Source organism: Peromyscus eremicus, chromosome 4 (genome assembly GCF_949786415.1).
Source record: "Peromyscus eremicus chromosome 4, PerEre_H2_v1, whole genome shotgun sequence".
Taxonomy (NCBI): Eukaryota; Metazoa; Chordata; class Mammalia; order Rodentia; family Cricetidae; genus Peromyscus; species Peromyscus eremicus.
Window position 1 is genome coordinate 152,576,053 of NC_081419.1, and position 27,327 is coordinate 152,603,379.

The window sequence follows — 27,327 nt, forward strand, 5'->3', positions numbered from 1 at the left end:
CCCATCCTGGACGCTCCGGAGCGCAGGCACTTCCGGCAGCATCAGCTCTCGGCGGAAGTGCCTGTGGAGGAAGGAAGGCTAGCGCGAGGGCTTTGCTGGCGAGGCCGGAAGCTCTGTAGGCTGCGAGCACCGGCGGGAGGCGGGGCTGCGGACGGCAGAGGACACGGCGGGATACTTGCAGTTCCCCTCTTGGCAGAGCCGAGGTCCTCCTCAGGCTCTCCGGAGGTTGTGGGGAGGCGTTGTCCTGAGCTCTGCTGACTGTTCTTCCCTCAGGTCTTGTCTGCCTTAGCGGTTCCAAAACTAGCCTGTGCGGGTAGGGATGGACGAAGACAACCTGGAGACTGCCCTGCAGACCTACCGGGCCCAGCTTCAGCAGGTAGAGCTGGCTCTTGGTGCTGGCCTAGACGCTTCCGAGCTGGCGGACCTGCGCCAGCTGCAGGGTGATCTGAAGGAGTTGATTGAGCTCACCGAGGCCAGCCTGTTGTCGGTCAGGAAGAGCAAGCTGCTGGCTACAGTGGACCAGGAGCACCCAGCACAGGAGGATGTTGAGTACTTGGCTTTCCAGAAGGCTATGGCGGAGGAAGTGGAGGTGCCCGTCGCCCCCGGGGATGACTCGGAGACGGTCGCTGGGAGCGAGGTGGGGCCGGGACCCACCTCCCATGCACAGGAGGAAGACGAGGAGGATCCAGATCAGGAGGAGCTGAGTGGTGCCAAAGTGAATGCCCCTTACCACAGCGCTTGGGGCACGCTAGAGTATCACAACGCAATGGTTGTAGGCACTGAAGAGGCAGAGGATGGTTCCGCATGTGTTCGCGTACTCTACCTGTACCCTACCCACAAGTCCCTGAAGCCCTGCCCTTTCTTCCTGGAGGGAAAATGCCGTTTCAAGGAGAACTGCAGGTAAAACCATCTGCTACTAGTAATGAGGGCCACTCAAACAGGACCACCGCTGTGGCCTGCCTCCTTCACGTCTTGTTCTCTATCCCGCAGAATTGATAAAAGAGAAGGGCGAGCTTCAGGTGGCTGACAGGCTTTTACAAAAGTGTTCTCCGTGTGTTTACTTAGATTTTCTTTCATTTTTTTTTTTTTTTCCTAAGATAGGGTTCTCTGTGTAGCCCTGGCTGCCCTGGAGCTCACTCTCTAGACCAGGCTGGCCTCGAACTCAAGAGATCTGCCTGCCTCTGCCTCCCTAGTGCTGGGATTAAAGGCGTGTGCCCCCACTGTCCGGCTTAGATTTTCTTGCATTAATCAACAAGTTTGAAAGGGCTTATGTTGGAAAGATGAGGCAACCCATCAATATTCTTCTCCAGGTTTTTTTCTTTGAGACAGCAGTGTAGCCCAGGCTGGCCTTGAATTCCTGATTCTCCAGCCTTCATCTTCCAAGTGTTGGGATTACAGGTGAAGGCCACCACTTCTACTGGGCTACATCCACAGCTCTGAACCCTCTGAACTCAATTTTGTGGCTGTGCTGAGGATGGAACCAGGCAACATACTACTCTGTACCTTAGTCCCATCCACAGCGTCCATAGTTTACTTACTTTACTAACTACTCCCATAGTTTAATTATGGAAGTTTTCAAACACATAATCGCTTGCTAATTATTTACTCTACTTTCCCCTCCCGGACTACTTGAAAGCACAAGTTAAATCTGTTTTTTCTCCCTCAAGTACTTCAGAATGTAGCTGTAATCTTTAGTAATAATAATTACTAAAACTTCTTAAGAATTTTAAGTAGGGCTAGATACTTTTGGAAGTCTGAGGGCAGAATCCAGAATCTATTTCCTTGTCCTTTAAAAAAAAAAAGATTGTTATTACATCATTATTTATTTTTTACTTTTTTTTGATACTTTTCTCCAAGGATCCATAGGTTCCTTTGTTTTGTTTTGTTTTTGGAAAGGGGATTTGGTGCAGGGCTCAATATGTAGACCTGGCTGTCCTCGAACTGGCTATGAAGACCAGGCTGGCCTCCCACCTCTGGCTCCCAAACGCTGGGATTAAAGGTTTGCACCATGACCTGGCTATTTTTGGCTTTTTGAGACAGTTTCTTTAGTAGTCCTGGCTGTCCTGGAACTCACTATGTAGACCAGGCTGGCCTGGAACTCACAGAGATCCACTGCCTCTGCCTCCCAAGTGCTTGGGATTAAAGGTGTGCACCACCACTTTTGGCTAAGATTTATTTTTAATTATGTGTATTTGTGTGTGTATGTGCACATGAGTACAGGTGCCAGAAGAAGGTGTTGGGTGTTCTAGAGCTGGAGTTACAGGTGGTTGTGAGCTGCCCAACATAGATTCTGGGAAACAAACTCAGGTCCTCTGCAAGAGCAGTATGCTCTCAACCACCAAGCCGTTTCTCTAGCTCTATATATTTATTTTTCTTTTTAATTGTGTGTATGTGTATGTGTTTATGAATAGGCATGTGCACTTGTGTACAGGTGCCTGAGGACACTAAAAGAATGTGTTGGATCTCCTGAAGCAGGAGTGACTGACAGTGAATAACTTGGGTCTTCCTCAAAAACATTACATACACATCTCTCCAACCTCCAGAGACCATCTGTATTCCTTGGTTTGTGGCTCCCTCACATCACTTTAAGCTCTTATTTCCATGGTTACATTTGTACTCTGCACATTTTATTTCTTTACTTTTTTGTTTAAGACAGGATCTCATGCAGTTCAGACTGGCCTTGAACTCCATATATAGCCAAGGATGACTTTGAACTCTTTATCTTCTTGCCTTCACCTCCTGCTTATACCTCCTAAGGGCCATGATTATAAGCATGTGCTACCTAACTTGACTCTGCACATCTTTTTTAGTTCATAGTAGACTTGACATATCCCTTGCTCTCTCTCCTTCCTTCTCATACCAGTATGATAGGTGCATAAGTAATCAGTGTGTTCAGTGGGTTTTCTCCAAGAAGACATATGTTCCTGTGACCAGTGGCCACTTTATCTTCCTGCCATAGTTTTTGTGGAAAGCCTTGTGATGAGAGATTTAATACGTCTAAGTGCTTTCTCTAATTGACATATGTTCACTTCTCTGTGCAACAACCTTATAGGTAGGCCCTGCACTCATACCATTTTATATAATTTTTGTTTTATTTTGTGTGTGCACATGCATATGCCATGGTGCTCATGTATAGGTCAAAAGATAGCTGTTGAGTGTAGGCTCTCTTCTACCACGTGGGTCCTGGGAATTGAATTCAGGTCATCAAGCTTGGCAGAAAGCACCTTTATTTGTTGAACCATCTTGTCAACCCCTACCCCATTTTATAGATGGAGAGACAGACACCAAGGCAGTAAGTGATTGGTCCAATGTTGCTGGCCCTGAGACCACTTCATATGGAGCTGCTTTCAGTGTCAATTTTAGGGCAGAACTAAAAGCTGTAGCTAGAGTTTTCCTGCCTGGCCCACAGTCAGGACAAATCTCTCTCACCCGCCAGTCCCACAGCCACTCAGACCCAACCAAGTAAACACAGAGACTTATATTGCTTACAAACTGTATGGCCATGGCAGGCTTCTTGTTAACTGTTCTTATATCTTAAATTAATCCATTTCTATAAATCTATACCTTGCCACATGGCTCGTGGCTTACTGGCATCTTCACATGCTGCTTGTCATGGCAGCAGCTGACAGTGTCTCCTACTCAGCCTTCCACTTCCCAGAATTCTCCTCTCTCCTTGTCCCGCCTATACTTCCTGCCTGGCCACTGGCCAATCAGTGTTTTATTTATACAGAACGATATCCACAGCAAAAAGCTGTAAAACATCTAACACCATCTTTACCACCATCCAAGACTAATGAGTTCTTTTCTTGGATTTGCTTTAGATTCCTAAAAATAAATTGGAAAAAAAAAATGTTGAAGTATCTTTCTACACCTAACTCCACCTGTATTATTATAACTTTGGTGTATATCTTTCCAGTGTATAGTTTCCTCTGTAAACCCATGTATTTGGGCAATGGCATCTCAATAGTTAGTTGATCATTTTCACACATTTGCTATAACTAATCTCCATCTTCCTCTGCTCCTCTACAAAACAAGTGAGAAGTGTCCCTAGCAAGTGGGAATAGAATGCAGACCTTGGAGCTGCCCTGAAGTGGCACAGGTGAACTTATTTACCTTGTGTTGTAAAGTAAATTCAGATATAGGAACCAGAGTATAGGGAACTGTTGTAAACTGAACTCTGGCTGTCAAACTCAGATCACAACTGCCATTTGCCAGCCACCCCAGATTCCCTAACAAGAAGCAAGTCAGGTGGGCTTTTTTGCCTCGTACCTCAGCCCAAAACAAGCTCCCTCCAACAGAAAAACCAACTTTTTGTGGGGTTGGTGGGGGTTGTTGGTGTTTGGTTTTTTTACACAAGGGTAGGTGTTGAGTCTCAGTTTCTCTGTGTAGCCCTAGCTGTCCTGGAACTTACTCTGTAGATATACCTGTCTCTGCCTCCCAGCTGTTAGGATTAAAAACTTTTATAATAAGTGCTTGTGTTTCTGTAGCTTATATCTTGAGTGTCACTGTGATGTGACTATGACATTATAGTTCAATACTGTCCATTTTCTAAACCTGATTGTAGCTGAATCTAGCCATTTACACACTTCTCCAGGCCTTTCCTGCCCAAGTTCCTTATTGAAGAATCAGCCCCCTTAACTCATCACTCAACATATGTGCTAAAGGGCTGCATTTGTTGCTGTGGTTCCAGGGTATTAGTAACCAGACCACATCACTTGCTCAAACTGTGTTCCAACCCCATCAGTAAGACTAGGAGCATTTCATTTGTCAGGAGGCATGTTGTTTTTAACTACGTCTCTATCATTCTATTTTATCAATAAAGACTTGGGAGTCAGATGCTGGGGTGAAAACCTGCTAGCTCAGAGAGGCACAGAAAGTACCCAGCTGCTTCCTCCTCTGCTGTCATTCCAGAAAGAGAGGTTTTCCTCCTCTGTCTCAAACAAAAAAGCTCCTCCAACTGGATCTTCCTCCCTTCTACTTCCTGTGCGTCTCTCTTTCCTACCTCCCGTCATACCCTAACTCTAAAGTTACTTCCAGTCAACTGGTTGCTTGTTCTACCTCTTGACCTATGGAATGTTTTTATTCTATCCTATTTACAATAAGCAGGAAGCTCTTGGATTAAAGGTGTGTACTAGGGCTGAGCCACACCACAGCTAGAAGCAGGTTCCTCCAATAAACAACGCAATCTTGGGGTTCATAGTGTGATCCCAAGAAATGTGTGATATCTCACATTTCTCCCTTTTTGTGTAAAAAGGAAAGGTTTTAACTCTAACACAGTAAAACTATTTACAGTAATGAAGCTATTTCTGCCAAGCTTTCTACAGCGTCCAACTTGGTTGTATTTGGCAATTTTAGAATTAAGTATTTTTGAGTTCAAGTTCTGTAAAATGTTCATATCAGTCTCATATGAACTCAGCAATTTGAATTTCCTGAGCAGTTTGTTGTCTGAAATAATCTTTCTATGGTGTTTGTCAGTTTAGTGGTGTTACTACAATCCAAGTAGATTCGTTGTTGCAGGGTCCCATTATCTTCTTGGAGACCTCAAAGGTGTCCATTGTTTGTGCAGAACCTGGTAGCAGAAGGGCTGGAGGTAGGTGATATTAGCCTGTCGTGGTCCAAGGCTCCAAATCAAACCAAGTAGACAAGAGGTTACTGCAAGGCAAGATTTAATGCAGGGCAGCACAAAAGAAGGGGCGGGAGGAGGCAGGAGGCTGATTGATCAGGGCCACAGAACAGACTTGAGAGCTGAACGGTGACCCTGAATGCCAGTTGAATCAAGTAAGCATAAAAATCATAAACATTTGCTGCCAACTTACAGTTACAGTTTTTCACCAATCAGAATTTAGGGATTAGGGACTTCCTTGAGTGTCCATCATTGTCAACTGAGATACAGTGCAAACCTTTCAGTCCAACCAATCAGATTCATTTGTTCTTTCTGTTGTTGGGAACAGCCATAATGTTTTTAGAGAACTAAAATGCATAACAACTATATCTGTGGTTTAAGGATATGACAGGTCAGCTATTGGAAGGTTCCCAGCTCCCCTAGGCACCTGAACTTTGTTTCACCCTACAGGTAAAATGGACTCTGAAATAAAAATAGCAGTACTTAAGACAAGGTGCTTTTGTCCATTCCCAACAAGTCAATTTACTCTTTTTCTTGGGACAGTTTTCTCTCGATGATCCATCCTTCTTCAGATGTCTCACTTGTCCAGTGGTCTCTGGATTCCTTAGTTGGATGCTTTTATTCTCCTGGAAAGATAAAAGCAAAACCCCGCCCCAACCCTAACTTTGGGGGGAATCCTTTCTTGGCAGGTGTAGTCGGACTTTTTTGTCTGGACCGTTGGTTTTCCAATAATGACACAGAGTGTAGGCAGAAGTTTCTGTTCCGCCAACAACTCCCAAATACCCAGCAGCCACTTCCCAAATTACTACACAGAAGCTTACATTATTTATAACTGCTCGGCCACTAGCTCAGGCATATTACTGAGAAGCTCTTACACTTAAATTAACCCATAATTCTTATCTGTTTAGCCATATGCCTTGGTACCTTTTCTCAGTTCAGAATTCTCATCTTGCTTCCTCTGCATCTGGCTGGTGACTCCTGACTCTGCCCTTCCTCTTCCTAGCATTCTTAGTTGGCTTGCCCCACCTACATTTCCTGCCTGGCTACTAGCCAATCAGCATTTTATTAAACCAATTTGAGTGACAAATCTTTACAGTGTACAAGAGAATCATTCCTCAGCAACGGAGATTTATTATTAATTATGAAAGCTTGGCTGATAGCTTAGGTTTGTTTCTAATTAGCTCTTATAACTTAAATTAACCTGTATCTTTTAATTCTACATTCTTTTACGTGGCTCAGTTACCTTTACTCTGTATTACCCATGCTGCTTCCTCTGCATCTGGTGTCTCTGCTCTTCTTTATCCTCTGTGCCTGAAAATCCTGCCTAGCTATTGGCTGATCAGTTTTTTATTAAACCAGTCAGAGTGACACATCTTTGCAGTGTACAAAAAGGTTATCCCCTTTTTGTCTAAATGAAAACAAAAGGTTTTAACCCTAACACAGTAAAAGTATATACAATTAGAACAATTATCAGGTAAGAATTACACTTTCAGTGTCCAGTCTATTTGTATTTGGAAAATTTGGAGAAAGTACTGTATTATCTATTCTGTCTTAGTCCAAATTTTTATACCTAAACCATTTTCTATCATAACTTGTATTACAATCTCAAAACTATCTTTTTAGACCTCAAAACATTCTCCTAGATAAACAATTTAAGCTTTTATTTCTTTCAAACCCATACATTTTATACCTCTTTTGTGAGTTTCTTTTCTGAATTTGGTAACAAAGAAAACTGTGACTATAAATATCTCATCTTCAACTCCATCAGAGACCCAAGAATGACATAATATTATTCAAGTAAACAGAAAGTACAGAGCAAACAACTTCTAAAAATATAGAAATGACAGAAACAGCTGGCTACCTAGACAATCACCCAAGGTTCCTCTGTAACATTGGTGCGTCCGTCTTCGACCTACAGGCCTAGAATATCTGGTAAACTTCTCTGTGAAGCAGGAATTTTGAAGGATTGTCCTACATTGTCTTGGCAAAGTTCAGCAGACGTTTTCCTTTGTGTCCTGGTTATCCAATTTAGACATTATACTGTCAGCAGTTGAGGCAAGGGCAGTTTCTTGATACCCATCATCCTTTTTTGAAGTTAATTGGTGCTGCCAGGAGCAGACATGTCTCACTGTCATGAAAAGCCTTATGATATTAAAAGTTTAAATGCCATATTCTGTAGGTCTTTGAAGTGTTTGAAGACCATCTATCTATTCAAAATATATCTGTTTTACCTTGAAAACATACCTAACATGACTATAAGTCTGATTGTTATAGATGACTACTAACCTGTGTTTCTTTAATATCCTAAGTAGCTTTCAAAGTCTAAAACTTTATATAACCTTTGAAAATGAACTGCAGCCGGGCGGTGGTGGTGCACGCCTTTAATCCCAGCACTCGCAGAGGCAGAGGCAGGCGGATCTTTGTGAGTTCGAGGCCAGCCTGGCCTACAGAGCGAGGTCCAGGAAAGGCGCAAAGCTACACAGAGAAACCCTGTCTCAGAAAACCTAAAAAAAAAAAAAAAAAAAAAAAAAAGAAAAAGAAAATGAACTGCATAAGTACAATACCTTAAATAAGAGTAGAAACATATACAGTATAACAAAAATAACTTTAAATTTGTATCAATATATAAAAATCTATACCAATGTCAAATATTTGAGACTAGTGGTTGTTTAAAAGTAGAATCAACAATCCACCCTTTTCACCTATCGTTTCTATACTATATCCTCCTTTTTCCCTTCAGAAAGAAATCCCTGAATCTAATCTCCTTTGTTTAGCTTTCTCCCTGACCATGACCAGTAACAATTTGTAAACAACCCCCCCTAAGTGAAGACAAACATCCATAATCCACCAAACAACCAAAAACCACCTACCCCACCTCTTGGGAGTGTGGGTATTGTATTCTCTAGACTGCTCCTTGTTGTCTGGGCGTGCCGGCATTATTAGGGGACCCTGGGAAAATTGGGATAATGGTCAAGTCCTGGGAGAGCTAGCCGTAACATTTGTTGTCCAGTCTCTGTGCAATGGGAAAGCACAAGACTTACCTCCAGCCCTGGCTAGAATAGTCTGTGAGGCTGGAACATCTCAGCCAGGATCCTTGAAGATGTTCTGAATGCAGAATTCTGAGGATACTGCAACAGAGGCATTCTGAGAATCTGGATCACCTAAGCCACCCATTTTCGTTGGTGTCTAGTTCCCTTGCTCTGAAAACACATAAACTTTCAAAAGTAGCATACATATCTTCATTAACACAAGTATGGAGTGTGCAGTGTGCACAAGTTAATTAAAGATTTTTTTCTGTGTTTGAGCAGGTAAACTATATATCACCTGTCTTGTAGGTTTTCTAGGTTTATTTTTTTATGTCTGTAGCCAGGATTTTCAGGGGGTCTCCCCTGACCAAATTTGTTCTCTATCAACCTTGAATGAATCTACAGCCTCTTGTTTTCTGTGGAAACAAAAGCATAATATCTTCCCCAATGCAACGTATTTTTTGACTTCCACTTTGAAGTTAAGACATTTTTTAAATGTATAGGTTGGTTTAATTTAGCAGTTTCCATAATCCAGTGTCTCTCAGCAGCTATTGTTCACTCATTAGCAATCAAAACATTTAAAGTCAACAAGAAGGATCCAAACTCTTTATGTATTTTCTATCTTTACATGGTTTATTCTTTTTATATTTTATTCTCTTTTTAAAGATTTCTTTTCTTTTTTAAGCTCACATACATTTTTTTAAACACAATGTAATCTGTTTAGAGGATTTCTATGTCTGGACCTGGCTTTACTAAGGCTGTGCAATGTTTTGAGACAATTTTTTGTTTTTTGTTTTTTGTTTGTTTGTTTGTTTTGGTTTGGTTTGGTTTTTGAGACAGGATTTCTCTGTAGCTTTGGAGCCTGTCCTGGAACTTGCTTTGTAGATCAGACTGGCAGAGATCCACTTGCCTCTGCCTCCCAAGTGCTGTGCCACCACCACCTGGCATGAGATAATTCTTAAACTGCTATGTCAGCCACCACACAGCTCAGCTTAGCACATGGAGCTGGTGGCTGGCTCCATCCTGTAGGCAGTGGCCAGTAAATGCTGAGCACCAGCCCATGTGAGAGACTGCAAGACTAGAAAACCATATCTGGCTCCTTGTCTAGAACTTTTCTCAGGCCCTATGTTTGGATTCAAGCCCCCATGGTGGATGTTATATGTAGTTGGGCTTTTCTTTAGGCCACCAGCTCAGAAAAAAAAACCACAGAAAGACATAATTAATTATGAAATCAGCAGATAGCTTAGGCTTGTTTCTAACTAGCTCTTATAACTTAAATTAACCCATATCTTTTAATCTATATTCTTTTAAGTGACTTGGTTACCTTTACTATGTATTGCCCATGTTGCTTCCTCTGTGTCTCCTGGCATTTCTGCCCTTCTTCCCAGTGTCCGCAGTGCCTGAAAATCCTGCCTAGCTATTGGCCATTCAGCTTTTTATTAAATCAGTCAGAGTGACACATCTTCATAGTGTACAAAAACATTATTCCACAACAGGCAGGTTATATCTTTGCTAGGGCAAAATGTTTTTTGGCAACAGGAAAAGTATTATCTTTCAAATCCCTAGAAGCTGAATATTTTCTTCCTGAAGAGGCCAATCTAGATGCCAAGATTTTGGTGAAATTATTGTTACATCTGCCCCTGTGGCTAGTAAACCTACAATTGCAATGCCTTTTTTTTTTTTTTGTATTTTTAGCTTCGGTCTCTGATCATTTATAGCAGTTTGCCAAAATACTTCTTTTCTGGTCTCTCCTGAAGTTTTTTGTTTTATCTACTGAAGCTGTTCTGTCCTTAATCACATCCAAAGCAGTATTGTTTTTTAAATAACAGACAGGCATTAAATCTTTTAATTACTCTGTGGATGAGTTTCTCTGATGTTGACATGGAATGATTGAATTGAATTTGGTATGGATGGGCCTTTGGAAGGCCCCTTTTAGGGCATTTCCCAGTGGCAAAGGGTTACCTTGCCTGTCCCTTGTTGATTTGCATTTATTAGTCTAATGCTGGCCTTTTCCATACCTTCTGCATACTCCAAGAAGATGGTGGCCTTCTGTTTGGATTATCTCTAGAAAAAACATTGTTTCTAGGAACATCTTGTCTACAACCCCTTTTCAAATGGCCTTGCTTACTACAATTACAACAACTGATGCTTTGATTTTTCTTAAAACTTTCAGAAATTCTATCAGAGTAGCATCATAAATGTGAGATCCAATATCAGCTGTATTTGTTTTTTTCCCATTAAGTATATTTTATTTAAAATTTTTTTTCTTTTTTCAGAGTATAATTTCTCATTAGCAATTCTCACAGTAGGAAAACACTTTATTACTCAGTCTTTTATTTGTGGACAGTTTCTTTCTGCACAAGTGACACTTATTTGTAGAGTGAGTGTGTTTGGAATCTGCCATATTTTTACCCACCTACAAAGGAGAACTCCCTAAATTGAACTTCTCTAAATTCAACTTTCTTTGATCTCCTTCCTAAGACTTAAAAAAAAAAAATTGTAATTTGAGATATCAACACCTCCTGATTTGAAGTTCCCTAGATTCTGAGCCATCAACAGCTGGTGTCAACTGAACAGAGTGGGAGGTTCCAAATGGAATACTCTTCAATTTCATGTAAAATCTATGAGTAATGAATGAATAGTCCTTCCCCTCCCAGTCCAAATAGAGAAGTCTCCTCTTATCCCAACAGGAAAAAACTGAACTCTCCTCAAGAAACTGTAGTTAAAGGCAACATGAGCTCATGAAATGTGCACTGTGAGTCTTGTGAGCGGGCAACCACCAACTCAGTGGAATATGGAGCCCAGACTCATGACTAGTTGAACCTAATTCCTCTCAAGCCTTTTCCTCAACAAATGAATTGTGAAAATAACCATGTAATTAGAAGGAATTCTGCCCATCAATGGACTTATCCCTCATTCCCTCCTCATTGTGAGTTGAATGGCATTGACAGAGCAGAGGCAGTAAGGCATACAATCTAAGGTGTTGCACCAAAGAGGTCAGAGCTTCCACAGCATGGCAGCTGCGTTGCAGATGCCTACATTGTGGTAGTTGAAATAGCAAAGCCCCACAAAGGTCAAAGCTGAGACTGCCAAGAGGCCTACCTTGACAGCCTTCTTTGGTGAGTCCCCATGAATGTAGACAGTCACCACTTGTCCAAGGCCCCAGTGACTGTGCAGGGTAAGGGCTGCAGCCAGGGATTAGTTCACCACAGAGCAAGGACTCAAGTACCCAGCTGGAAGCAGGCCCAAGAGCAAAACACTGAAAACCCTCTTGCTAGTCCAGTGGAGAGATGCAGCTTTGAAACCAGAATGGTAGCTTGGTCATAGGTGAATGTGCTGTGTGCCATGCCATCCTGGGGTAGGCTGGTCCTGGAGAAATGCTGAGACATAAGCAGGTTTGACCACCAGGCTTTGAAGTAACAGAGCTCGGCCTCCTTGGCCACTGCAGAGGACACCCAGCTTTAAGAGAACCACCATGTTGCTTATCTTAGCTGTATTTCTAATCCATTTAACCTATTGGTTCTGATCTTGCCTTTAATGGCCTAATAACCTTTTTTAATTCTGAATCAGCATTTTCAAAAGCCAGAGTGGATTAATACTTGTCTGATTTCTAGATCTGCTACTAGTCTATTTACAGCTGAATTCAGTCTTTTAAAAAAATCAGTGAAGGCTTCTTTTGGGCCTTGTATAATTTTAGTAACTGACTCAGACCTCTTTCCTGCTTCTTCAACCTTGTCCCAAGCATTTAAAGATGCTAAATGGCATAGTGCCAAGGTGTGGTCATCAAATGCCTTTCCATTTTAGCATATTGGCCTACAGCTAGCAACTAATCTTGGGAAATACTAATGCCTCTAGCCCTATTTCATTGTTCTATGGCCCTAGCTTTCTATTTCCACTATGTTCGCCATTGTAACTGAGGACCAGCTTCCAATATTACTGTTGCCAAATCTTTCCAGTCTCAGGGGATAATTCTGTTCTGAGTTGCCCATGAATTTAACAACTGCTTCACATAGGGTGAATACATACCATATTAAATGACCACTTCCTTAAATCTAATATTTCTATAGAATTCCATTTAACTTCTGGATAACCTTAGGTGTGTCTGTCATCTCCTGGTAGTTCTTGTATAGAAATTGGATAAACTAAGGTTGGTTTTCTAATAACTTTGGGCTGCCCCTCTTCAGTTTCATCTTTGGTGGCACGGTAGGTTCTTGACTAAGTTCTTCTGTCTGTGTCTGAGTACTTTTCCTTTTTTTAAAATTTATAACATATTTGGCACAAAAAAAAACCCACTATGGCTACTAAGGATAAAATATGAATTACCAGACTGATAATACTTATTAACCGGTATTATGTCCATCTCAGTTAAGTCATTTATCTTTTCATTTTTCTGCTTCTATTTTCAAGCCATCTAAAGTAGCACTATGCAGGGTTCTAACACTCTGCATCGTGATATTTTCTATCCTTAACGTGGGAAACATTTTTCCTTTAAATATTACTTAACTCTCTCCTTAAGGACTTCCCAGGTGTCTTACTAAATATGATGACTTCTCAGTTTGTTCACCACTGGCATAATTTCTCTGTCCATGTGGTCATGCCATAAGTTGGAGCATCAAATTTTGTTTTTTAACTAAGTCTCTGTCATTCTATTTTATCAATAAAGACTTGGGAGTCAGATGCTAGGGTGAAAACCTGCTAGCTCAGAGAGGCACAGAAAGTACCCAGCTGCTTCCTACTCTGCTGTCATTCCAGAAAGAGCTTTCCTCCTCAGTCTCAAAAAAAAAAAAAAAAAAAACCTCCTCCAACTGGATCTTCCTCTGCTGTCATTCCAGAAAGAGAGCTTTTCCTCCTCTGTCTCAAACAAAAAAGCTCCTCCAACTGGATCTTCCTCCCTTCTACTTCCTGTGCATCTCTCTCTCCTACCTCCCGATATACCCTCACTCTATGGTTACTTCCAGTCAACCGGTTGCTTGCTCCACCTCTTGACCTATGGAATGTTTTTATTCTATCCTATTTACAATAAGCAGGAAGCTCTTGGATTAAAGTTGTGTACTAGGGCTGAGCCACACCACAGCCAGAAGCAGGTTCCTCCAATAAACAACGCAATCTTGGGGTTCACAGTGTGATTAAATATCCTGCAACAGAGGAGTCATATGTTAGCCCAAATGAAAGGGGTACTTTTTCACAGTTAGGTTACCCAGTAGTACAGTTCATATAAGAAAAGGAAGATAAATGCTGGATGTTTCTGTCTTGTTTACTTCTTTTCCAAGACAATAAATTAATTTATTTGTTTGTTTGTTTAGAGACAGAGTCTCCCTATTGTGTGTAGCTGTGGCTATCCGGGAACTTACTATAGGCCATATGACTAGCCTCACTCAAACTCACAAGGGATCAACTTGCCTCTGTCTTTGGAGTGCTGGGATTGAAGTTGTGCACTACCACACCTCACCTAGCTATTTTTAAGCATGATATCTTGTCAGGAAAAGTGGTGCGGTCCTGTAGTTCTAGTACCCAGGAGACTTAAAAAAAAAAAAGTTTAAAAAAAAAATCTGCAAATTCAAGGCCAGTCTGAATTTGCCTAGTTAAGACTCTGTTTCAAAAAATAGTAATATCCTTATAAATTCATAGATTTAAATGTATTGGATGGATTCTCCCCTCCCCCAAAGACAGGGTTTAACACCCTGTCTTAACACCCTGACTGTCCTGGAATTAGCTTTGTAGACTCAGGGTCTCAAACTCACCAAGATATGCCTGCCTCTGCCTCCCAAGTGCTGGAATTAAAGATGTACCACTACTCCCTGCTTCGATGGATTTTATTCCTTTACAGTTCTACTCCTCATTGAGTTTCCAATTGCCCCAATTTTGTCCTGTGGGGTCTCTTCAGTTTGGCTTTCCTGTCCTGATCTGAGCCAGCTGACATTGACTCCCTCCTTACTGTCTGGGTCACATCACTTCTTGCCCAAATGTAGTAGCGCTGCTTTCCCTTCACATAAGGGTTGTTTAAGACCCCCAGTACAGGTGCCACATTGTTGATTATCATTGACCAGACATTGTTTTGAGGTCCTTTCTGGGGTCAGAAATAGCAAATGTTGGTGACATGTACATTTATGTGAACATAACATGTATAATGTACATATAAAATCATACACCTGTATTTTTAATGACTACTTCTTTAATGACCCAGGCTCTCCTGGGTCACATATTTTCTTTTTAATCATAGGATCTGGTTCTTAAGGGCACAGGAGACAACTTCCATATGTGTGTATGTGTCTGTGTCTATATATGCACATGAATGTGCAGGTGCCTGCAGAGGCCAGAAGAGGGCAGAAGAGGGCATTGGATACTCAGAAATTGGAGTTACAGGTTGTTGTGAGCTGCCTGAACTTGGGTCCTCTACAGAAGCAGTAAGTGCTCTTAACTGCTGAATCATTTCTCTAGCCACTTCGCCTCCTCATTGCTTTCTTGTTTTATCTCTGTGTACATACATGATACTCAGAATTAAATACACAAACACCACTAGATGGTGACTGATGACTGTCAGAGTATTTTTATAACCCACATTCTCCTGACAGTGTTTACAGTGATGTGAGGTCTCCATTGTAGGAGCTTATGGTCTTTATCTCAGCTGAATAATGAGTCTTTTGTGGATACTGTTTGTCTGGATATTGGGGTTTGAGGCATTTTGTTTCTCTGAGGCATGTTTTCTAGGACACTCCTTAGGATGCACTTATGGATAATATTGGAGCATTGACTTGTTGAAAAGTTTTATTTGTTTTCTTCATATTTATGCAACTTTTTAATTTACTTTAAAAATGTGGTGTGTGCTGAGAATCAAATCTAGGGCCTGTGCATGCAAAGCAGGTGGCATACCACTGGGCTATATTGAGGCTTTCTTATGTTATTAATATTTGAAGGTTCTGGATGGGCATGAGGATGAAGGCCTTTAATCCCTGCCCTTGGGAGGCAGAGAAAGGTGGATGTCTGTGAGTTCAAGGCCATCCTGAGTTCCAGGCTAGCTAGGGCCTGCACAGTGAGACTGTCTTTTTAAAAAATAAATACAAAAAAATTGAAGGTCCTCTGAAGCTTGTAATCAAATTTAGTGACCTACAATTGCTAGGCAGTGGTTCTACTATTGAGCTATATCCCCAGCACTGAAGGTCAGTTTTACTGGATATAAAAATCTCTTCAGAGTGTATGGCCACTGATAGGTTACCCATACTCCCTCCAGTCAGTGGCTCCATACCCATGCACATATGGGCAGGAATAATTGGACTTAACTGAGTTATTTTTTAAAAATGGAGGAGGAGGGGATGTAGAGTTGTGATGAGGACATGATGTGGGGTTTGGGGGAAATAAAGGATGGATATAATACTTAACTGTATAAATGTATTACAAGGGCCAGCTCATTGGCTAAGAGCACATGTGGCTCTTACTGAATACTTGAGTTTGGTTTCCAGCACCCATGTCAGGTGGCTCACAAGTTCCTGTAACTCTAGCTTCGAGGAATCCAAGGCCTTTAGTTTCTGTTAGTACTCACACTTACATGCATATATCCACACATGGACACACACACACATAGAGGTACACATAATTAAAAATAAGCCGGGTGGTGGTGGCGCACACTTTTAATCCCAGCACTGGGGAGGCAGAGCCAGGCAGATCTCTGTGAGTTCCAGGCCAGCCTGGTCTGCAGAGCAAGATCCAGGACAGACACCAAAACTGCACAGAGAAACCCTGTCTCGAAAATAAACAAACAAATAAATAAATAAACAAATAAATAAATAAAATAAAAATAAAAATTTAAAATAAATACATTTCTTTAATCTCTACCATTTTCTTTTAAAGATTTATTTATTTATGTATGTATCTGAATACTCTATCTGCATATATGCCTACATACCAGAAGAAGGAATCAGATCCATTTAAAAAGTTGTTTGTTTTTTTTAATTTCACATACCAATCCAAATTCCCTCTCCCTCCGCTTCTCCCGTCTCCCTACCTCTCCCAATCCCAACCCCCTATCCACTCCTCAGAGAGGGTAAGGCCTCCCTTGGGGAGTCAACAAAGTCTGGCATACTAAGTTGAGGCAGGATCAAGCCCCTCCTGTGTCAAGGCTGAGCAAGGTATCCCACTCTAGGGAATGTGCTCCAAAAAACCATTTCATGCACCCAAGATAAGTCCTGGTCCTACTGCCAGGGACTCCCTAAACAGATCTAGCCACATAATTGTCACCCACATTCAGAGAGCCTAGTTCGGTCCCATGCATGTTCATCCCAGCTGACAGGTGAGTGTCCATGAGCGCCCACCAGCTTGGGTCAGCTGTCTCTGTGGTTTTCCCCATCATGATCTTGATCTCACTTGCTCCTGTGATCCCTCCTCCCTCTCTTCAACTGAAGTCTAGGAGCTCAGCCCAGTGTTTGGTTATGGATCACTGCATCTGCTTCCATCAGTTATTGAAATGTAGGTTCTATGATGACAATTAGTGTAGTCACTACTCTGATTATAGGGGAAGGTAAGTTCAGGCACCCTCTTCATTATTGCTAGGAGTCCTAATTGGTGTTATCTTCGTGGATTCTTAAGAGATTTCCCTAGCACCAGGTTTCTCCCTAGCGCACACCTTAAATCTAATAGTTTTCTGCTTGAATATTGTAAATAGAATTAAGTAAAATCAATCATAGGTCAAGAGGCAAGAGCAAGCAACCAGTTGACAGGAAGTGAACATAGGATTATTAAGAAAAAAACCATAGAGAGTAAGAGGGAATCAAGAGGATAAGAGAGACGCACGAGAAGTGGAAGGAAGGGACATTTTAGTTTGAGGTTTTTAAGACAACATAGGAGAAGGCTTCTGGGATGTCAGTGGAGGAAGAAGGTCAGCTGGGTGCTGTCTCTGCCTCTCTGAGCTAACAGGCTTTGACCCCAACATCTGGTTCCCGAGTCTTTATTGGTAAAATTGAATGATTGAGATTTTGTTAAAAACAAGTTTCTTCTGACTGTTCAACTCCTCTGGAGAATTTTTCATTTTAGTTAATATACTTTTTTAACTCCAGGATTTCTATTTAATTCCTTTTTATAATTTCTTTCACTGGGATGGGAGATACTGAGGAGTGAATTCAGGGCCTGTGCATGCTAGATACATGCTGTACCACTGAGCTGTTCCAGCCCTCTATTACAAATAATTTACAATGGCTTTAGACAGCACACACACACACACACACACACACACACACACACACACACACACACACGTCATGCTGAGTGCAACACCACACATGCTAGACAAGTGTTTCTACTCCTAAACTACATCCTCAACCATGGTTTCTAGTGAGAAATTATCTGTCAAATTGTTATTTCCTTATATGTGAAGAACACTCCCCACTCTTGCTATTTTTAAGGTTTTCTGTCTTTGGCTTTCCTGTGGTGATATTGTGTTCTCCAAAATACTGTGCACCCTAATAAACTTATATGGGGTCAGAGAACAGAACAGCCATAATATTAAACATAGAGGTTAGGCAGTGGTAGCACACGCCTTTAATCCTATCACTTGGGAGGCAGAGATCTCTCTGTGAGTTTAAAGCCACACTGGAAACAGCCAGGCATGGTGACTCACACCTTTAATCCCAGGAAGTGAGCCTTTAATCCCAGGAAAAGATGGCTGTAGCAGGAATCTTAACAGGTCTTATTAATAAAATCAAACCTGGAGCCAGGTATTGGGGTGAACACTGGAAGATCAGAGAAGCAGAACAAACCACAGCTACCTCACCTCGCCAGTTCCTCAGCTGATCCTGTTTCCTCAGACTGGAAGCCTCTGAGTCCTCATCCAAATGGATCTCAGCTGAACTGTGCTGCTCCAAAGCCTAAAAGCTTAACCAGCTATAGTTCCTTGTCCTCACGCTTTAAATACCTTTCTGCTTTCTGCCATCACTTCCTGGGATTAAAGGCATGAGTCGCCGGGCGGTGGTGGCGCACGCCTTTAATCCCAGCACTCGGGAGGCAGAGCCAGGAGGATCTCTGTGAGTTCGAGGCCAGCCTGGGCTACCAAGTGAGTCCCAGGAAAGGCGCAAAGCTACACAGAGAAACCCTGTCTTGAAAAAACAAAAAACAAAAAACAAACAAACAAAAAAAAACAAAAAAATAAAGGCATGAGTCACCATGCCTGGCTATTTCCGGTGTGGCCTTGAACTCATAGAGATCCATGCCTCCAGAGGCTAGGATTAAAGGTGTGAGTGCCACCATTTTCTAGCCTCTGTATCTAGTGGCTGTTCTGTTCTCTGACCCCAGATAAGTTTATTAGGGTCACACAATATTTTGGGGAACACAGTACCACCACAGATGGCAGAAAGCAGAAAGGTATACAAGGCATGAAGACCAGAAGCTAGAAGCTTTTGGCCTGGTTAAGCTTTTAGGATTTGAAGCAACAGTTCCGCTGAGACCCATTTAGATGAGGACACAGAGGCTTCCAGTCTGAAGAAACAGGATCAGCTGAGGAATTGGCAAGGTGAGGTAGCTGTGGCTTGTTCTGCTTCTCTGATCTTTCAGCGTTCACCCCAGTATCTGGCTTCTGGGTTTGTTTTTATTAATAAGACTTTCTAAGATTTCTGCTACACTTTCTTTACCAGTTTATGACTTATCTAGATGTGATTTTTGTGTTTATCCCACTGGGGCTTCAGTAAGTGTAGTGGTTTGAATAAGAATGGTCCCCATTTGCATGGTTAGTCCTCAGTTGATAACTCTTTGCCAAGGAGTAGGTGTGGCCTTGTTGGAGGAGGTGTGTCCCTGGGGGTGGATCTTGAGGTTTCAAAAGCCAGGCTGTGTGTGTGTGTCTGTGTGTCTGTGTCTTTCTGTGTCTGTCTGTCTGTCTGTCTGTCTGTCTGTTTGCCTGCCTGCTGCTTGTGGATCAGGATGTGAGCTGTCAATTACTGCTTTAGTGCTATGCCTGTCTGCTTTCCTTCATGATGATAATGGACTAAACCTCTGAAACTGTAAGCACATCCCCAACTAAATGCTTTCTTTTTATAAGAGTTGCTTTGGTCATGATGCCTCTTCACAGCAATAGAACAGTAGCCAAGACGGTAAGTTTCTTGGATTTGTAGACTGGTGTTTTGTTTTACCAAGTACAAGTGGGTTTGTTTGTTTTGGTTTTTCAAGAAAGGGTTTCTTTTTTTTTTTTTTTTTTACTTTTTTTTAAAATTTATTTTTCTATTATCAGCTTGATACAGTATAAATTCTTATCCTAATTGTGAATTGTTTCATTGAGGCTTGCCCAGTAATTGAGTAAAACCAAAACTTATTATAAGCCACTGTTATCCTAGGGTCCCCCCTGCTATATAGCCTCCCTGATTCTGTGGGTTGCAGTCTGATTGTTCTTTGCTTTATATCTAGAATCCACTTATGAGTGAGTACATACCATGTTTGTCCTTCTGGGTTTGGGTTACCTCACTCAGGATGATTTGCCTGCAAATTTCACGCTGTCATTGTTTTTCTCTGCTGAGTAGTACTCCATTGTGTATATGTACCACATTTTCTTAATCCATTCTTCAGTTGACGGGCATCTAGGTTGTTTCCAGGTTCTGGCTATTACAAATAGTGCTGCTATAAACATAGTTGAACATGTATATTTGTGGTATGATTGAGCATTCCTTGGGTATATGCCCAAGAGTGGTATGGCTGGGTCTTGAGGTAGATTGATTCCCAATTTTCTGAGAAACCGCCATACTGATTTCCACAGTGGTTGTACAAGTTTGCATTACCACCAACAGTGGAGGAGTGTTCCCTTTGCTCCACATTCTCTCCAACATTGACTGTCATTAGTGTTTTTGATCATAGCCATTCTGACAGGTGTAAGATGGTATCTCAGAGTCGTTTTGATTTGCATTTCTCTGATGATTAAGGATGTTGAGCATTTCTTTAAATGTCTTTCAGCCATTTGTGATTCTTCTTTTGAGAATTCTCTGTTTAGCTCTTCAGCCCATTTTTTAATTGGATTGTTCAGTATTTTGATGTCTAGTTTCTTGAGTTCTTTATATACTTTGGAGATCAGTCCTCTGTCAGATGTGGGGTTGGTGAAGGTCTTTTCCCATTCTTTAGGCTGTCTTTTTGTCTTATTGACCATGTCTTTTGCCCTACAAAAGCTTCTCAGTTTCAAGAGGTCCATTTATTAATTGTTATGCTCAGTGTCTGTGCTGCTGGTGTTATATTTAGGAGGTGATCTCCTATGCCAATGTGTTCAAGAGTACTTCCTACTTTCTCTTCTTTAAGTTTAGTGTAACTGGATTTATGTTGAGGTCTTTGAGTTTTGTGCATGGTGACAGATATCGATCTATTTGTAATCTTTTACATATTGACATCCAGTTATGCCAGCACCATTTGTTGAAGATACTTCCTTTTTTCCATTGTATAGTTTTGGCTTCTTTGTCAAAAATCAGGTGTTCATATGTGCGTGGATTAATGTCAGGGTCTTCAATTCGATTCCATTGATCTGTATGTTGGTTTTTATACCAGTACCAAGCTGCTTTTATTACTATAGCTCTATAGTAGAGCTTGAGGTCAGGGATGGTAATGCCTCCAGAGGTTGCTTTATTATACAGGATTCTTTTAGCTATCCTGGGTCTTTTGTTTTTCCATATGAAGTTGAGTATTTTTTTTCCAAGTCTGTGAAGAATCGTGTTGGGATTTTGATGGGGATTGCATTGAATCTGTAGATTGCTTTTGGTAAGATTGCCATTTTTACTATGTTAATCTTACCTATCCATGAGCATGGGAGATCCTTCCATTTTTCTGATATCTTCTTCAATTTCAAGAAAGGGTTTCTTTGTGTAGCCCCAGCTGTCCTGGAACTGGATCTGTAAACCAAGCTGGCCTTGAACTCAAAGATCTGCCTGCCTTTGCCTCCCAGTGCTGGGATTAAAGGTTATGCACTTATGGATCTGCTTTGAAGTCTGCCATACTCAACCTCTGGATCAACTCTAGTTCCAGGGAATCTAGTACCCTCTTCTGGTCGGTCTCTGAGGGTACTAGGTTCCCTGGAACTGCACCCATGTAGTATACATGTAGACAAGCAATCACATGCACATAAATTAAAATTAAATAAATCTTTAAAAATGAAAAAATAATTTTAGTAGCTAAATCTTTGCAAACACTATTACTTCCTTAAAATTCTTTCTTTCTTTCTTTTTTAGATGTGAATTTTTTAATTTTATAATTTAATTTAATTTTACATATCAGCCACAGATTCCCCTGTCCTTCCTCCTCCCGCCCCCCTCCCCCCAACCCACCCCCCATTCCCATCTCCTCCAGGGCAAGGACTCCCCTGGGGATTCAGCTCAGCCTGGTAGATTCAGTCCAGGCAGGTCCAGTCCTCTCCTCCCTTCACCCAGGCTGAGCAAAGTGTCCCTGCATAGGCCCCAGGCTCCAAACAGCCAGCTCATGCTCTAAGGACAGGTCCCAGTCCCACTGCCTGGGGGCCTCCCAAACAGTTCAAGCTAATCAACTGTCACACTTATCCAGAGGGCCTGATCCAGTTGGGGGCTGCTCAGCTATTGGTTCATAGTTCATGTGTTTCCACTAGTTTGGCTGTTTGTCCCTGTGCTTTTTCCAATCATGGTCTCAACAATTCTCGCTCATACAATCCCTCCTCTTTCTCGCCAATTGGACTCCCGGAGCTCCACCTGGGGCCTGGCCATGGATCTCTGCATCTGCTCCCATCAAGTCCCCAGAAATTCTTTCTTAGAATCACTTGTTGGGTAAAAAAGTATACAAGTGGAGCATCTATTTCAAATAATCCAAAATCTGAAATGCTCCAAAGTCTAAAACTTTTTTTTAAACTCTGTGTGTGCAAGCAGAGGAGGACATTGAGTGTCCTCTATCACTGCTTCCTTATTCCCTTGAGACTGGGTCTCTCAGCCTGGAGCTCTCAGTTTTTTGGATAGCAACTCTTAACAATCATCTTGTCTCTGTTTTCCCCCAAAGCACAGGGGTTCTAGGCATTCAGGTCTACATCCAGCTTTTTATGTGGGCACTCTTACCCACTGAGCCAGCTTCCTAGCCCCCTCAAATCCAAAACTTTTTGAGCACTAATATGATACCACTAATTTTTTTAAAAAAAATACAAGTTGGAAACACTCTGATCCTAAGCATGTTTCGCTGTTGTTTTTGTTTTTATGTGTGTGAGTGTTTGGCTTGTATGTATGTCTGTGCACCACTTGCATGCCTGGTACCTGCAAAGGCCAGAAGAGGATGTCAGATCATCTGAAATTGGAATTACACATGGCTGTGAGCACCATGTCGGTGCTAGGAATTGAACCTGAGTCCTCTGTAAGAACAGCTGATGTTCTTAATTGTTGCACCATTTCCCCAGCCCCCTTTAAAATACTTATTATTTCACATGGAGGCATGCAAGTGCCACTGTGTGAGCACGGAGAACAGAGGGCAGCTTGTGGAAATCAGTTCTTCTCCCGTCTGAGTCCCAGGGATCAAACTCCGGATAAACCCCTTTGAATACATCAGTTGGTCCTCAGTTCTCAGTTGAACAGGACTTCATAGTCAGTCTTTACTGTGCTTTGGTGGCACAGTCTTACAGCTGTTGATGCCATTTAGCTGTATGTCTAAGATAGTTGGTGTGAGAAGGTACTTCCTGGAATCCTGGCCTGAGCATGGGGTAGCAGAGGCTGTAGTTGTGAGCTATGCCAAGTTCTGACCTTTTCTTTGTCTCATCTCCCTCTTTCCCTACCTACTCATTACTGCTTAGGAAGAACCCCCAGCTATCCTAGAGTGAATCCACTCAGCTGCTCTTTTGGGGTTAAAACAACTTCCTGTCTGAAATGATGGCATGTAGTGGTAGTTGGTGGTTAGCTTTTTCATGCCTTTATTTGGCAAATTCATGGCTGCAATCTTCTGTGTCTCCACATTTCCTCTTCGTTTTCTGTCAGATTTGGTTTTGGTTTTAATTTTATAGGTGCACTGATGTATAAAAGACACAGCACCATTGTTGTAACTAATTTCTTCTAGTTTTTGTTTCAAGTTTTGAGAAGGATCTCTGTGTAGCCCAGACTAGCCTCAAATTCATCATCACCCTACCTTGGCCTTCCAAGTGCCCATGCCCAGGGAGGACTCAATGTATCCCAACATCCAACACATCTGCCTTGAATTTTGTGTCAAGAGCATCATGTTTGGTGAGAGACCACACAAGGCTCTGTGCTACATTGTCACCCTAACCTAGGAAGCTGATAGAAACACAGGCCATCTCCCCAAAGTAGCCCTGTGTGTCCTAAGAGTAAATTCCAGTGTGTATACATGTGTGTGTGTGTTTTAGAGTGTATGTATGTGGGTGGGTACATTGTATTTATTTATATGTTTAGTATGTGTGCATGCATGCATGCATATGTGTTGTGAGAGTATATGTATGTGTGTGGGTTCATTCTGTGCATTCATATGCATATGTACATGTGTGTTTAGTGTGCATAGCTATATGGTAGTATGTGCATACATGTGTGTGAGAGATATTGTATATGTGAGTATAAATATATGTATATGCATGAGAGTGTGAGAGTACCTGTACATTCATGTATGAGTGAGAATATATGAATATGTATGTGTGTTAGAGAGAAATGTATGCATAAATCCATAGGTATGAAAGTGTAGATGTTTTTGCTGGTGTGCCTGTCTTGACTTCTTGAATTTCACTCCATTATAGGCAGTGCCCTGTTGATGGTCTTTAGGCTTCTGGGCTCACTTGCTCCTGGTAGGCCATGTCTAAGCCACTGTCTCCTGTGGTTGTATCTACAGGTTCTCCCATGGGCAGGTGGTCTCTGTGGATGAGCTGCGTCCCTTCCAGGATCCAGACTTGAGCTTACTGCAGACCGGCTCTGCATGTCTGGCCAAGCACCAGGATGGCCTTTGGCACCCAGCACGGATCACTGGTGAGATTGCCTACAGGGACCTACCTGGTGGGACCCTTTTTGAAACATCTTTGCTGTTCTAGCCATTTTCCACCTCCTCTGGGTTGGGCTTTGACTTCATCTGGGCTCAAGAGGAGCAAGTCTGCCTTTGTTTGCTCCAAGCCCTTCCCTTCCTGTTTCTCCCTTTGGTCCTAACTGGTTGCCCAGCCTGTGAAGCTGCTAACCTACAGCCTGTCTCTATCACTCTAGATGTGGACAATGGCTACTATACTGTTAAGTTTGACTCACTGCTGCTGAAGGAGGCTGTGGTGGAGGGGGACAGCATCCTGCCTCCTCTGCGCACTGAGGCTACAGAATCATCTGACTCAGACAGTGGTGATGCAGGTGACTCCAGCTATGCCAGAGGTATGGCAGAAATCAGTGCCCAGAAGCCAGGATGGTGAGGGAGTAGAGCAGATTGGTGACAATCACCTAGACAGGCACTCAGCTTTCAGGATAATTGTAGAACAAGTGATATAGTGAATATACATAGCATAGTAATCTACAGGAGAGGGCTTGAGGGACCAGAGAGTGTGTGATGGGCCTGGGTAAGACCCAAGACCTAGCTTTTGCCTTTAGAAACAGACACAACAATCATATGTAACAGTCAGAACTCCTTGAAGCAAGGTAGCACCACACTGTCAGAGAGAAGGGAATGTTGGTGCTAGATCTGCCAAGGAGTCACAGGAAGTAACTGAATGTAGAGTGTAGGGAAGGGTTTCTTCTTCAGATGGCTTCTCAGATTTAGAGCTTGGTTGCCTGGTAGGTAGGGCAGAAGAGATCTTGGCAGATGGAAAATGTGTCTAGGTAAAATAGAGATTTCAGGAAATGAAACTAGGTAATGTATAGTCCTCCTGAGAAATTGGTTAGGATGAAGGTAGGAAGATGTCTCAGGGAACCTGTGATATGAATTGGTGGTTTCTGAGCTCCTATCCATAGTAGCAGATAGTAAGCTGAAGCAGTGGAGTTGGTTACAGTAGAGCCCTTTGTCCAGACAGAGTTGCCAGGAGTAACCACAGCATGCTTGGAGAACCTAAGGGGACCAGAAATCCAGGAGATCAGGCCCTGCCTAGGATCTGAGTCCTTGGGTAACATTGATGGAACCTACTGCTTGAGTCCTTTTGTCTCCCACAGTGGTGGGACCACACACAGTGGACACTGGGACCTGCAGTTCTGCTTTTGCCGGTTGGGAGGTACACACACGGGGCATTGGCTCCAAACTCCTCATCAAGATGGGCTATGAGTTTGGCAAGGGTGAGTGTGTGCTGCCCTGAGATGGGAGGGATGCCTCAATACAGCCCAAGAGTCTTGCAGAGGTAGCACAAAGCCCTGTCTTTCCCAGGTTTGGGTCGGCATGCAGAAGGCCGAGTGGAGCCCATCCATGCCGTAGTGTTGCCTAGAGGGAAATCACTGGACCAGTGCACAGAGATACTACAGAAAAAGACAAAGGGAGGCCAGGCTGGGACCAATAGGCCTCCAAGATGTCGGAGGAGTGGTGGTAGACCCGAGGCCCGCCCACCCCCTCGGAGGAATGTGTTTGACTTTCTGAATGAAAAACTGCAAAGCCAGGCATCTGGGACTCCAGATGCTGGGGTGGACTCTCCAGGGAGAAGGAACAAGGACATGTATCATGCCAGCAAAAGTGCCAAGCAGGCTCTGAGTCTGCAGCTCTTCCAGACTGAGGAGAAGATTGAGCGGACCCAACGAGACATCCGGGGCATCCAGGAGGCCCTAACCCGGAATGCTGGCCGGTATGTGTGGGGTCCAACTGAGGCAGTGTGGGCTCTAGTGGCTGTGCTCACAGGATACCTGCTGAAGGTCACCTGACCAGAGTAGCCCCTGAGTCTGAGGTGGTCTGAGTGTTGGAGGACGGGAATTGGCCACAAAGCTGGGGGCCTGGTAGTGGGGAGCCAGGGACAGTGCTGACCAGCAGGCTCTCCCTAGGCACAGCATGGCAACAGCCCATCTGCAGGAGAAGCTGGAAGGAGCCCAGCGGAAGCTGGGTCAGCTGCGTGCTCAGGAGGCCGGCCTACAGAGGGAACAGCAGAAGGCAGATACTCACAGGAAGATGACAGAGTTCTAGCAGCTCTGCCTGTATTGTGGATAGAGCCCTGGGACCCAACTCCCAACTGCCTTGGCAGAAAGACAGCCGTCACCCTGACACCTAAACAGCACCTGAAAGAAGGACCAGCCCATTTCCTAGGCTGTCCCTTATTCAGCCTTGTCTACCTAAAGTGTATGAACACTACCGAATAGATATGGGATGTCAGGGCTAATTTTGAACACTTATTTGCCTGCCAAGCCCACTTACCAGTGTCTTGGGGTATCTCCTTAGTGAGGACATTAAAGTGATCTCATCATAATTTCTCTCACTAGAGACTCAGCTGGCTTCAGGATCTCTGGGGACAAATGCATCTGTGAGGGTCCTGGCAACAGACAGGTGGGCTGTGGGGGCTACAAAATGAGGCCACTGCCTCTGTCTAAGGTCCAAGAGAGGAGCATTTTCCGTCTTCTCTCTTCTTTGACCAAGTGATTAAGATCCTAGGGTGGCCCTTGTGCCTAGTACTCACAAACAGATATGTGAGGTAAAAACACCTTTGGGGAACACTATCAGTGATGAAAGCGGGCAGGCCTGACTCACGTGGGTTTGGGGTTCATTTCTGGTTTTGGGCTGCCACTGATAATCCATCCAGTTGACCTGCTCTGTCCACCTCATTAATGGGTGTCTGCCTCATTGGGGTGGAGG

At 42.9% G+C, this 27,327-nt stretch overlaps 1 protein-coding gene, 1 long non-coding RNA gene and 1 pseudogene across 2 annotated transcripts; 1 reads left to right on the plus strand and 2 right to left on the minus strand.

The window, feature by feature from the left end:
* Nucleotides 1–13: 13 nt before the first annotated feature.
* Zgpat (zinc finger CCCH-type and G-patch domain containing) lies at nt 14–26,944 on the plus strand. The gene is made up of 6 exons (XM_059262143.1): nt 14–900; nt 24,430–24,563; nt 24,792–24,947; nt 25,716–25,835; nt 25,924–26,332; nt 26,526–26,944. Exons 1-6 carry the CDS (start codon nt 320–322, stop codon nt 26,662–26,664), a joined length of 1,539 nt encoding a protein of 512 aa, XP_059118126.1. The 5' UTR covers nt 14–319; the 3' UTR covers nt 26,665–26,944.
* Nucleotides 7,111–8,798, minus strand: LOC131910086 (uncharacterized). The gene is made up of 2 exons (XR_009378980.1): nt 8,494–8,798; nt 7,111–8,127 (listed from the first exon to the last, which is right to left on the minus strand). It is a non-coding gene; the product is annotated as an uncharacterized LOC131910086 (long non-coding RNA).
* Nucleotides 10,759–12,898, minus strand: LOC131910085 (succinate dehydrogenase [ubiquinone] cytochrome b small subunit, mitochondrial-like; annotated as a pseudogene).
* Nucleotides 26,945–27,327: the final 383 nt, after the last annotated feature.

Excerpts from the sequence above, each read along its gene's own strand:
- Zgpat (XM_059262143.1), top strand. The coding sequence starts at position 320 with ATGGACGAAGACAACCTGGAGACTGCCCTGCAGACCTACCGGGCCCAG. Across the intron at positions 901-24,429 it reads CGTTTCAAGGAGAACTGCAG|GTTCTCCCATGGGCAGGTGG; the intron begins GTAAAACCATCT and ends TTGTATCTACAG. Across the intron at positions 25,836-25,923 it reads GGGCTATGAGTTTGGCAAGG|GTTTGGGTCGGCATGCAGAA; the intron begins GTGAGTGTGTGC and ends TGTCTTTCCCAG.